This window comes from Gossypium hirsutum, chromosome A05, assembly GCF_007990345.1.
Source record: "Gossypium hirsutum isolate 1008001.06 chromosome A05, Gossypium_hirsutum_v2.1, whole genome shotgun sequence".
Classification (NCBI taxonomy): Eukaryota; Viridiplantae; Streptophyta; class Magnoliopsida; order Malvales; family Malvaceae; genus Gossypium; species Gossypium hirsutum.
Window position 1 is genome coordinate 49347132 of NC_053428.1, and position 11845 is coordinate 49358976.

An 11845-nucleotide genomic window follows, 5' to 3' on the forward strand; every position below is an offset into this window, starting at 1 on the left:
ATTCAAACTTCATCTACTATAACCTATTCAAATCCAAATTCTTAAAATCAAGTATAAAGTCTTTGCGTTTTTTCTCAATAAAGAAATTAAATATCATTAAATCAAAATTAAAGTATTATTAGATACATGATACTAGTTAATAGAGAATTTAAACAACTAGAAAGAGTTCTGCATAATTAAAATAAATTTCAAATTGATATAATAGATGAATTGGGTTAAAGTTACTCTCAAATCAGACTAAAACATTTGTACACTTGTTGCCTTCTTGAAATACATGCTTTTGTGACCTAAATGTCATATTGTGGATGAGTATCCTGCACTCATCAATCAAAGGGGATAAATAAATAAACTTTATCAATAGACATAAATTGAATAATGGTAGTAATGTCCACTACTACTTCAAGAGTAGTAATGTCCATATCCCTAGCCATTGAAAGCCCATCTCTCAATGCCCATACTACCTCAACACTAGTGACTTTTTGAATATGTTGATAAGCTCCAATTATCCACCCACCAAAATAATTCTTAATGAGAGCTCCAAAGTCCGCTCTTCTAAGATCACTTATAGATGATCTATCAATGTTAAATTTGAACCAATCCACTAGAGACGTTTTTTAAGACACTAAAATAAAATAAAGTAGTTTTTTTTCCTATTCATTGTTAGAAAAAGAATAAACTTTCTGGTCGCAGAGTTCTATCAAGTCCACATCTTGAACATGATTCATAATAAAAGCAAACAAAAATCCTAAAGTTTACAAGAATTGTGATGATCCTCTATAAATCATGTGTTTTATGCCACATGTAAACTTCATTCAATTAGACACTTTTCCCTTAGTATGAATCAACAACATTTTCTTAATAAATATCTCTCATTTAGACGATGAATACAAATAATTCCCAAGATATCAACGTCAATTCAAATGCACAATTCTTTATGAGGTATATTCCACTTTAGACATAGAAATGCCATGAGATTATTATCTTTAGACATCTGAACTGTATCAAGAGTCAATGATATATATAATAAAGTAATACCAAGAAAGTGTTCTCAACTCAAAAGTATGGTCTCAAAATTATTTTTAATACCATAATTCTAAAAATGTGATAAGATACCTGTGAACAATAGGAATATAAATGGAAATAGATCTTAGCCCTCAAGAAATTCATGACTAAATTTATGGTTGTAAAGGAAAATAGGAATGGGAATTTAAACAACTGAACATCACATTAAAAGATGATATGGATGGTAACGCACTATAATTTGAATTTTACTTTATTTAGGTTTTTTTTGCATGTAAAAATATATCTTCTAACTTTATGCTTTGTGTTAGGAAGATTATTTTGTGTAAGTAAAATATCTTTTGAACTATGTTTGTGGTGTTTCTTCTCTTATCTCTACATTAGGAGAAGCTTTAGTTGTAAGATGGCAACTTAACCCCCAATAATAAAACTTAGGCTTTCTTTGGATGATCAGTTAGCTCCATTTTAATGTGTTTGAACCACTTTTTTAGTTTAATCTCACTGATGAGGTGTTTGGATAACACCTCCAGTTGCCCAGTGGACTAATTCTCACTGTGTTGCACCTCCAGTTGTTCACTGATGATTTTTGCTGCAATGTGCTCAACACAGCCTTTTTTTTTTCTAATTTTACCCATGGCTCTTTCTTTTTTTTTTCTTTTTACCTTCTTTCCCTTCTAATGTCTAAAGTTGAAAAGCCCAAGCAAGTTATCTCTAGATTAGGTTGGATAAATACTTATATTATATAATAATTAATAAAAGTTATAATTTATAGGATAATAAGTAAATAAAAATTGAGGTGTTTTAATGTTATAACTATCATTTAAATAAATACAAATAAGATAATTTATAGGATAATAAATAAAATATCAAAAGATACATTTTAATATTTTATTAAATGAATTTATAAATTCACATATTTTAATAATTTTATAAAAGTAAAATAATTTAAAAAACTTTTGATATATATCAATTCTAATCTGATGTCCTTCAAAGTCATTTTCTATTCTAACATCACTGCTACAGTTGCGTTTGAATCCAAATACACATTCTACTGTTGTTTCTAATCACACCGCTATAGCATCCAATCTCACTACTACAGTATCCAATCTCACCGCCACCATTGTTTTTAACCTCACCGGAGGTAAACACACCGCCAATCCAAACTAAGCCTTAATATGTTTAATTAGCCATGATTTTCTAAACTTCTCTCTTTTTTTCCACTTAAGAATTTTACTCGAAAATATATTATAAATCTTTAATGATTTTTTTTGAAAGTATGGTTTGCATTTGTCACGTTGATTGAATTTTGTACGTAAAAAATTTAGATAATGATAATAGTAATTATTGGAAAATAAGGTAAAAGCATTGCATAAATTATTGTAGGTAAAAGGCAATGTCTTATCCTAAGCCAAAATGAAAGGATTTTTGTATATATTCAACAATAGAAGAGTTACAAGCATATATAACCTACGACACATTAAGCTTTACAGGGAAAGAGTTGAAGAACCCCTATAATCAAGGATTGACTCAATCCTAAATAAAGAAATAAATAAAATATCTTCAAAGAATCAAGGATTGACTTAATCCTAAAGAAAGAAAGAAATAAAATCCTATCAAATTTGTCTCAATCAACCTATCGATAAGTGTCAGCATGGATATCACACATGTCTAACTTGCATAAAGTTTTATTAAAAGCTTTTCTAGAAACAACCTTGGTAAGTATGTCAGCATAGATCCCAAGTGCCACCGATATAGCTCTTGGGGGGCTAGTAGAAGCGCTTGAGTTGATTTTAAGACTTTACAAAGGGCAATGGAATGGTTCCAGCTTCAAGTTTTTCTTTTATAAAGTGTTTATCAATTTCTATGTGCTTTGTACGATCATGTTGAACTGGGTTGCGAGTAATCTCAATCACTGAAGTATTATTACAATATAAGTTCATTGAACCTTGAGGATTAATGTCTAATTCTTCAAGCAATTTCTTTAACCACAACAATTCACATACTCTAAAAACCATGCCTCTGCATTTTGCCTCTGCACTTGACCTTGCAACGATTGGTTGTTTCTTACTTCTCCAAGTTACAAAGTTTCCTCCAACGAAAGTGAAATAACCTGAAGTAGACTTTCTATCATCAGTTGATCCTGCCCAATATGAATTACTATAACCCTCTATTCTCAGATAATCATGTTTCTTAAAAATTATCCATTTTCCTGGAACATCTTTTAAATTCTTCAATATGTGTTCAACAGCCTCCATATGTGACTTTCGAGAATCATGCATAAATTGACTGACCACACTTACTGCATAAGCAATATCAAGTCTAGTGTGAAATAAATAAATCAATTTTCCCACAAGTTTTTGATATCTTGCTTTGTCAGTTGGTGATTTACCTAAACAGTAATATAACTTATGATTTTGCTCAATGGGAGTAGTCACAGGTTTACAACTAAGCATTCCTGTCTTAGCTAACAAATCAAGAATATATTTTCTTTGAGATAGGGAAATATCATTCTCTGATCTAGCTACTTCAATTCCAAGAAAATACTTCAAATTACCCAACCTTTTCATTTCAAACTCAAAAGCTAAATATTTTTGGGGATTTTCTATCTCATCCAAATCACCACCTGTTAGCACGATATCATCCACGTAGATAATCAATGCGGTCACCTTTCCTTGTCTATATTTAAAAAATAATGTATGATCAACATTACTTTGCTTGTTCCCAAAAAACTTCATGGATTTTGTAAATCTACCAAACCATGCCCTTGGAGATTGCTTCAATCCGTACAACATCTTTTTTAGTTTGCACACCATTATAGTCTTTGAGTACTTTTCAATTCCAATAAGAGAATCCATGTAAACTTCTTCAAAGATATCTCCATGAAGAAATGAATTCTTGACATCAAACAAAAGAAGAGACTAATCTTGATTAGCAACCAAGGATAACAATACTCTTACTGTATCAAGCTTGGCAACAAGTGTAAAAGTTTCTTGATAATCGACTCCATAAGACTGTGTATATCTTTTTTCAACTAATTGTGCTTTGAAAATTTCAACCGTTTCATCTACTTTATGTTTAACAATAAATATCTATCTACACCCCACTGTTCTTTTTCCATCGGGAAGAGGCACTAGGTCCTAAGTAGCATTTTTTTTAAGTGTTGCCATTTCTTCTACCATAGCTTGGGTTCACCTTGTGTCTCCTAAGGCTTCTTGTAATTTACTGGGAATAGATATAGATGATAATTGCAATACATAATATGCATATGAATTTGATAAACTATGACAAGACACATTATTAGTAATGAGGTATTTTGTTTTGGCTTTAATATAAGGTTCATCAAGCAGTAGGTATACCACAGTTAGCACGAGTTAGAATATGATATTCAGAAGTTACCTTAGGTGAAGATTGACATGGTCGGTTTGGTGGTATAGAAGGATCAATACTATCTGTGAGAAGATCATCTTATAATTAATCACGTCCACCCAACTCAGTGTTTTCATTTTCATCACCTCTCTTTGCACTTTCCAGGTCAATATTTTCATCATCTCTCTTTGCTATTTCTGGAATATGTGGTTGTGCTCTCAATGTAGTATTTTTATCAATAATTTTTTCATGCAATGAGAGAAATTCTTGTGCTACATCATCAAGATTAATGACTTCATTATGTTTCTCCCCTTGAAGTGAAGAATCCGTAGAGTAGAAAAACTTATTTTCATGGAAGACAACATCTATAATGACATAAAGCCTCTTAGAGGAAGGATCATAGCATTTATACCCCTTTTAATAATTTTCATATCCCACAAAAATTTATTTTACAACTTGAGATTCAAACTTATTTCTTTGATGAGGATACAAATGAACATAAACAACACATCTGAAAATTTTGGGAGGTAGATGAACAACAGGTGGAAGACTGCAATGGTCAGACAATACATCTAGTGGTCGTCAATAATCAAGAGTACTTGAAGAGTACAATTAATTATGTAAATTTCAGAAATTAAAGCTTCACCTTATAAGTAAGATATAACATGTCCTTCAATTAAAAAGTATTGGGTGACCTCCAAGAGTTGTCTGTTTTTCCGTTCTGCAATTCTGTTTTGCTGCGATGAATAAGGGCATGTCGTTTGATGAATCATACCAACAGAGCCCATAAATTACTTTAGTTCTTGGTTCAAATATTTCTCTTCATTATTTGATCTAAATCTGACGAAAAAGGCGAACAATAGAACTTACATCACTTTTCTTTTTCATTTGATAAATCCAAGTCATCTTAGTGCAGTCATCAACAAAGGAAATATACCATTTCATTCCATTAAGAGTTGAAGAGGGTGTTGCCCCCAAACATCGGAGTGAACCAAGGAAAATGACATACTTGTTTTATTTTCACTGAAAGGAAAGTGAGCACGATGACCTTTTGCAAGGGCACAAGTTTTACAAGCAATATCTGAAACACTAAAACCAACAAATAATGAAGGGAATAATCTTTTCAAATAAAAGAAAGATAGATGTCCCAAACGTTTATGCCATAACTAGATTTGTTCTTTTTTCTTGTCAACTGAATTCTCGTGTACCACATAAGATTGCCCTTTGCTAAAACATTGAAAACCATATTTCAGTTTATACAATCCTCCCATTTCTCTACCACTACCAATCTTCACCTTGGTGTGAAGGTCCTGAAAAATACAATGAGTAGGAAAAAATACAAGAAATATTATGATATTTGGTTAATTTTTGTACTGAAAGAAAGTTACAATTTAATGATGGCACAAATAAAATATTTTTTATATCAAAAGAAAGAGATAATGGGATAGTACCAATACTAACAATTGGAGAAGAAACTCCATTAGCATTAGTGACAGTATTCATAGAACAATTAGATACTTGACTGAATTTTTATCTATCACAAGTCATATGATTTGTTGCACCTAAATCAATTATCCAATTACTATTACTAGTAAGGGATGTGCCTAAAATAAAACCCCAATGCTTTCTTCCTCGAATCTTGTTCTGGGCATTTAAGGACCATTCAATATAGTAGGTTCCATCAAAGCGATATGGGGTGATTAGCGAATTTTTTTGTATTGCGAAAATAGTTGTAGGGTTGTTTTTTTCATAAGAACCACTGTCACCCTTTTTAGAATCAGATATAGTGACCATGGTATAAGGAAGAAGCTTACACGAAAACGTTAAACAAAAATAATAATTGTGTCTACTTCAATCCAAAAGAAATTGTAAGAGGCTCTGATACAATATAAATTAACACAATTATAAAAGAATTTCTATATATGTTCAACAATAGAAGAGTTACAGTATATATAATCCACAACACATAAAGCTTTACAGGGAAAGAGTTGAAGAATGCTTATAATCAAGGATTGACTGACTCAATCCTAAAGAAAGGAAAAAAATAAAATATTGTAAAATTTGTCTCATTTAGCTCCTTGATTTCTATCAAAATGTATAAAATTTCTACAAAGGATTTTTCTAAGAAAAGAGCTTCAACTATGATTTTTGATAATCAACTTATTCGACCTTCTATCTTGAAAGCACCAATAACCATGTGTACTTTCCTTTAAAAAGCCATCATGTGAAAAAAATCATCTTTATATAGAATTACTTGAAGATGAAAAAAATCCAAACAACTGATCTTTCTTTGTAAATCAATATTCATAATTATTTCATTGACCATACGAGTACTAGAGTAATGCTTGACAATACCTTTTTAATTATTATAAAAAATGAATATTAACATTACGCTTTAAAAAGTTAAATCTACTATTAGTTCTATACTTTATAAATGTTATAGATTTAGTCCATATACTTTAATTTGATCAATTTTAGTTTTTGTAATTTTTGAATTTTAATCCTCACCCAAATAGTAATAGCTACATCTGTTTGGTTAAATTCAATTACTATTCCTGTACTATGCGTACAGTTGTAGATTTGAGCTATATTCTCCAATTGAATCATTCTATGTCCTTATACTTATCGAATTTTTAAATTTCAATCTTGATGCAAATGATAGTCGTTAATCCATTAACTAGACTTTTAGTGAGTAATATATGGAAACAAGTGGTATTACACATATGATGATATGTTGCCACATCATATTTTAGAAATAGTATAGCAGTTATCATTTGGTAAATTTTAAAATTTGAAGGATTAAAAAAATTCAAAGTATAGACAAATCTATAAATTTTGCAAAGTAGAAAGAATAATGACAAAATTTAATCCACTAGGTAATTGAGAAATGTGATTGGATACTTCAATTATTTACTTGCAATGAAATTCGAATAGAAAATTATATATTAAAATATTTTAATATGAAAAATCTTATTTTAAATAAGTGTAATTAATAATTGACAACTTTCTAAAAAGCAAACCCTTGGTCCAAATATGTAACTCGAACTTTTACATTTATCATGTTGCAGGTTAACAGTTCACTTTTTTCATAGACGAGGACATAAACTTTCAACGATCTTTGATTACAAGAAAAATTATAAAAAATAAAAAAGTCATATGTATTCCGAATATACTCACATTTGAATCCAAGTAATACAAAAACACATTATATATATTTAAAAGAAGTGGCAGAACAAGTATTGAAGTAAGTGAGATTTGGCTACCAACAACGGGGAGGCAACTTGAAAGAGAAAGAAGAAGGCAAGTGACCGGTTCTCCTTATGTAATCCGCCCTTTCTGAAGTCCTCATTGCCTTTTCATTTAGTTTTGATTCTGCATTTGCTCGCTTCTCTTCAGCTATTCTCCTTGTTGCCGCTAGTTTGTATGCACACTTTTCTTTTGCACGTGCTTTCAATCTCTCAGCATTCACCTATACATCAACATAACAGTATAGGTAAAGATGAGATGGAATACTATTGTGTGCTTGGGACTCGAGAATGAGTGTCGAGTAAAAGTTATATCACTCCTGTTCTTCATTTTTCTTGAAATATCTTTATCGGACACTTATTTGGAAATGAGTAGAGAATAGAAAATTGTAGAAATATTGAACATGCTTGTACCAATTACATACACGTATCGGACGCTTGCACCCAAGTCCGAGTAACATAGGACACAAGTATATATCCTACTTGAGTGTATTCAAATTTTTTCCAAGTGTTTACATATATGCACAATATCATATCTTTATACCCATGTTTCAATATTTGTCAAACATAGATATCTTAAGAAAATGAAGAGTTCCGGTAACATATACTGATTGGATAAATAGAAACATACACTTTATGCAGACTAGTGGAACCGTAAAATTATCTAAATGGTCTTTGGGTTTGGCTCTGCATTATAACATTCTCTTGTGCTTGTTTAAAAAGCTAGGTTCATATTCAACCAACACTAAGAAATGGAAAATTTTCTGGCATTGAGTAATTGCTGTTATAAATGCTTAATACATAGCAGGCATAACAGGGAAAGATATGACTCAATACTAAGAATGACTTGCCATGCCTTCAAAGTGATTCAGTTTATGTAAAATTCACCATGCCACTCAGACTCTGGTGTGAGTGTTTGATATAATTATGCTTAAATTTTTTTCTAAGTTTTCATATATTTGGAGGTTTTCTAGAGGATTTTATTCCCAAACCCATATTCCAATTATGCTTTCGATACAAGCGACAAACATGAGTATTGCAATGAAAATAAAGATTCGGAGCTACATTGGTCATATGGATCTAGCTAATCTCTTACCTCCATTTTCTTCATCTCCAGTTCTGCCTTTCTCTTCTCATGATTTTCCCAGGCCTGTATCTTCACTTCTTCACGCTTATACCTACAATGCAAGACATGCTAATCAGATCAGCTAGAGTTAAACACACACACACACATTATTATTATTATTATTAACATCTAATCCTATAGAAATCACAATTCTTAAAACTAATTACACATCACCTTGCCATATATTTGGCACGTTCAGCCTCATCCCAAGCCATTGCTCGAGTTTCTAGTGTATTTTGCTTGCTAACTTGATCTGAATTATTGTTTTCATGTATCCTGGGTTCTTGTTCATGCAGTCCATTTGATCCATTTCCCCTGGCAGCTCCATTAGTTTCATGTTCACCCTTGGCATCAGTTGATGTTGTTGTACCTGCTTGATGGCTCTCAGCACAGGCTTGAACATAGCGGCAACGGACCGGTGTGGAAGATCCCGAAGTGATAGGAGTAGGATTCCTTGCTGAAGGACTCATGGCTCGTATCGGTGTTGCCCTTCTTGATGGCTCTTGGCTTGCAGCAGGGGTCATCTCAGTCCCCATATCTCTCACACATACTGATCTAACAACTAATGTTGAGTTCTGATTTGCGGGCTTGTAATTGATTCGCCAAATTGATTCATCGCAATCCACCTGTTTTGTTTCATCTTGGTATTCAGATGGCACTGCTGCAACAGCAGTGGCAGCCATTGCCGATCCATTTGTTTCTTCTGCTGCTGAACCTTCACCTTCACTGCTTGAACAATCTTGTTCTTTTTGTGGAATAGGTGCTATCAATCTTCGGTCATCAGCATTGGAGTTTCGAGGTGTGGTTTCGGGTTGGCCCTTGTTTCTACCTCTTGACAGCCCCACCAGCCATTTCTGCGCATCATCCCATTTTGAAGGTGTTGGTTTGCCAAAGCCACCTGTTCGATGATGAGAACCACGATTGGTAGCCCCATTCCCTTTATGAAACTCAAAACTAATGCCACTGCTGCTTGAAATCTCATAGTATCCTTTATCTTCAGTTGATCTCATTTTCTAATGAACAAAAAGCTTCTATAGGAACTATGACAATTTGTTTACACAAAGGCCAAAACCGTAAAGATGCGAGGATTCAAACCCCAAATCTGTTGGCTGTTACTTTTAAGAGGGTTTACATAAATCCACCAGATTAAATCCGAGTTCAAAACTTTGAGAATCTTGAAGCTACTAAAAGCTAACTACCAAAGACTTGTAGTTTGCAAACCTTAAGTGAAGAAGTCTGCAAAATCTTCTCCACCGATTCGAACTTCAAATCTATTAGATGTCACTTCAAAAAAATGTGCATAAATCAATGAGATTAAATTCGGATTCAAAAATTTAAGAATCTTGATGCTATTAAAAGCTAACCTTATTGAAGAAGTCTGCAAAAGCTCTAGTTATTACCAAAAGAAAACTTCTCTGAGTAATTTTTACAAACAATTAAAGCACAAATGGCAGAATAGTATTAAGAGCAAACAGAAAAGAGAACCAAATAATGTTTTTCAACAGGAACCATTGAAATATCTGAAACTTGGGTTCACAAAAATCAAGGCAACAAAAAGGGTCCCATCACCCATGTGGGATTTATCCATTAAACTAACTAATCACCAGTTTTTATAAATCACCACATAAATCAAAAACACCTAAAAGCTATCTGTTAAAGCAGTGGTGCTGCCAATGAAAAGTATAATGATTTCACAAAACCCAATAAACAAATAAAATAGAGATATTAGTGACACCATTGTCAGAGATAAGTTAAAAAAAAAGAGAGAGGAGTTTCAGAATTTGAGATCCATTCAATATTAAATAAAACATTGCATGGTTAGAAACTTCAACCATTTGCATGACTACAAATGTGGTAACAATTAACATTTAAAATGACAATGATAAACTATTTAAACCTAAAACTGAAGGAACCAAAAAGGGCAAAAACCAAACGAAAGGCAGTTTGGCAGATGCTTGGCAAAGTAACTAATGGCATAAAAGAAATGGAAATTCTAAACTCTTTTTGCCTTGCACTAACAATGGGAATCTTGGGAATCGAATATGAATAAATTACTGACTTCCAAGAGAGAAAGGTTTATTGTTCTTGAAATATGGTTACCCATTCAACGGTTACTATGTTAGTGAAAGAATGTGGTGTTAGATGATGGGCGGCAAGTGGATTGAGGGAGCATTTGTCACATGAAAATCTCGATTTCATTGCAACTACACTTGTTTATAAATCTACCGGATGTTTCTGCCTTCTTCTTCTTCTTCTTCATCTTTTTTAATCTAATCTAATATTTATATTTAAGTATTTTGTTGAGTTCAACATGTATTCTATAATATTAAATTTTAAAATATATATTTTTAGTGTGACAAAAATCTAATTTTTCTAAGTCATGTTTGTTTTATTGAATTCGAAATTATAGTTAATTTTTAAATTGTTTAATGATAATATTTAATATTTTTATTATTAGAGTTAATATATAATTTGCTTCTTGATACTTGTACCTAGTTGTTATTAACTTTTTAAAAAGAGTATTGGTGGTCGAATTGATTAGACCACTGATTTGTTCAATTTAATTAAATAAATTATTTAAAAATTCATAAAAAAATATTAAACATAAAAAATTGATTCAATCGATTTTTTTTAACTTGGTTCTGAGCGATTTGCAAGTCAACTGGTCTAACCCCTCTTTTTGAAATAATTCCTAGTCTGATTGGTCAGCCCGATCTAATTTAAACAACATTAATTGTTACCCAACTTTGTTTTAACTTAATTGATACTTGAACTTGAAATCCGTCACATAATTTAGTACTTACGTTATAGCACCACTAGAAAGTGATGATATGCTACTGTTAACTAATAATACTATGGCACATGGCAGATTCATATTATGAAATGTGGCAAGCATTAATAAAAAATAAAGGTTTAAGAGATAAAAAAGGCCCTTGAATTTTGGCGAAAAAATCAATTAAAACCCTCCACGGAAAATATATACAATTAAGTCCTCGAATTTCTAAATTGCATCAATTAAGCCTTTTAACCATATTTTTTTCTTTGAATGATACATCACTAATGTTGCTATTAATGACTACTAAGTCGG

General features: G+C 31.7%; 1 protein-coding gene across 2 annotated transcripts; it reads right to left on the minus strand.

The window, feature by feature from the left end:
- Positions 1-7448: 7448 nt before the first annotated feature.
- On the minus strand, positions 7449-11010 carry LOC107957310 (uncharacterized). 2 transcript variants are annotated; one of them, XM_016892814.2, is made up of 4 exons: positions 10122-11010; positions 8932-10028; positions 8728-8809; positions 7449-7855 (listed from the first exon to the last, which is right to left on the minus strand). In XM_016892814.2, the coding sequence occupies exons 2-4, from the start codon at positions 9765-9767 to the stop codon at positions 7646-7648; spliced, it is 1128 nt and encodes a 375-aa protein (XP_016748303.2). In that variant the 5' UTR covers positions 9768-10028; positions 10122-11010; the 3' UTR covers positions 7449-7645. The 2 variants fall into 2 exon arrangements, with proteins under 2 accessions (XP_016748303.2, XP_016748302.2); XM_016892813.2 differs by having other exon boundaries at positions 8932-10041.
- Positions 11011-11845: the final 835 nt, after the last annotated feature.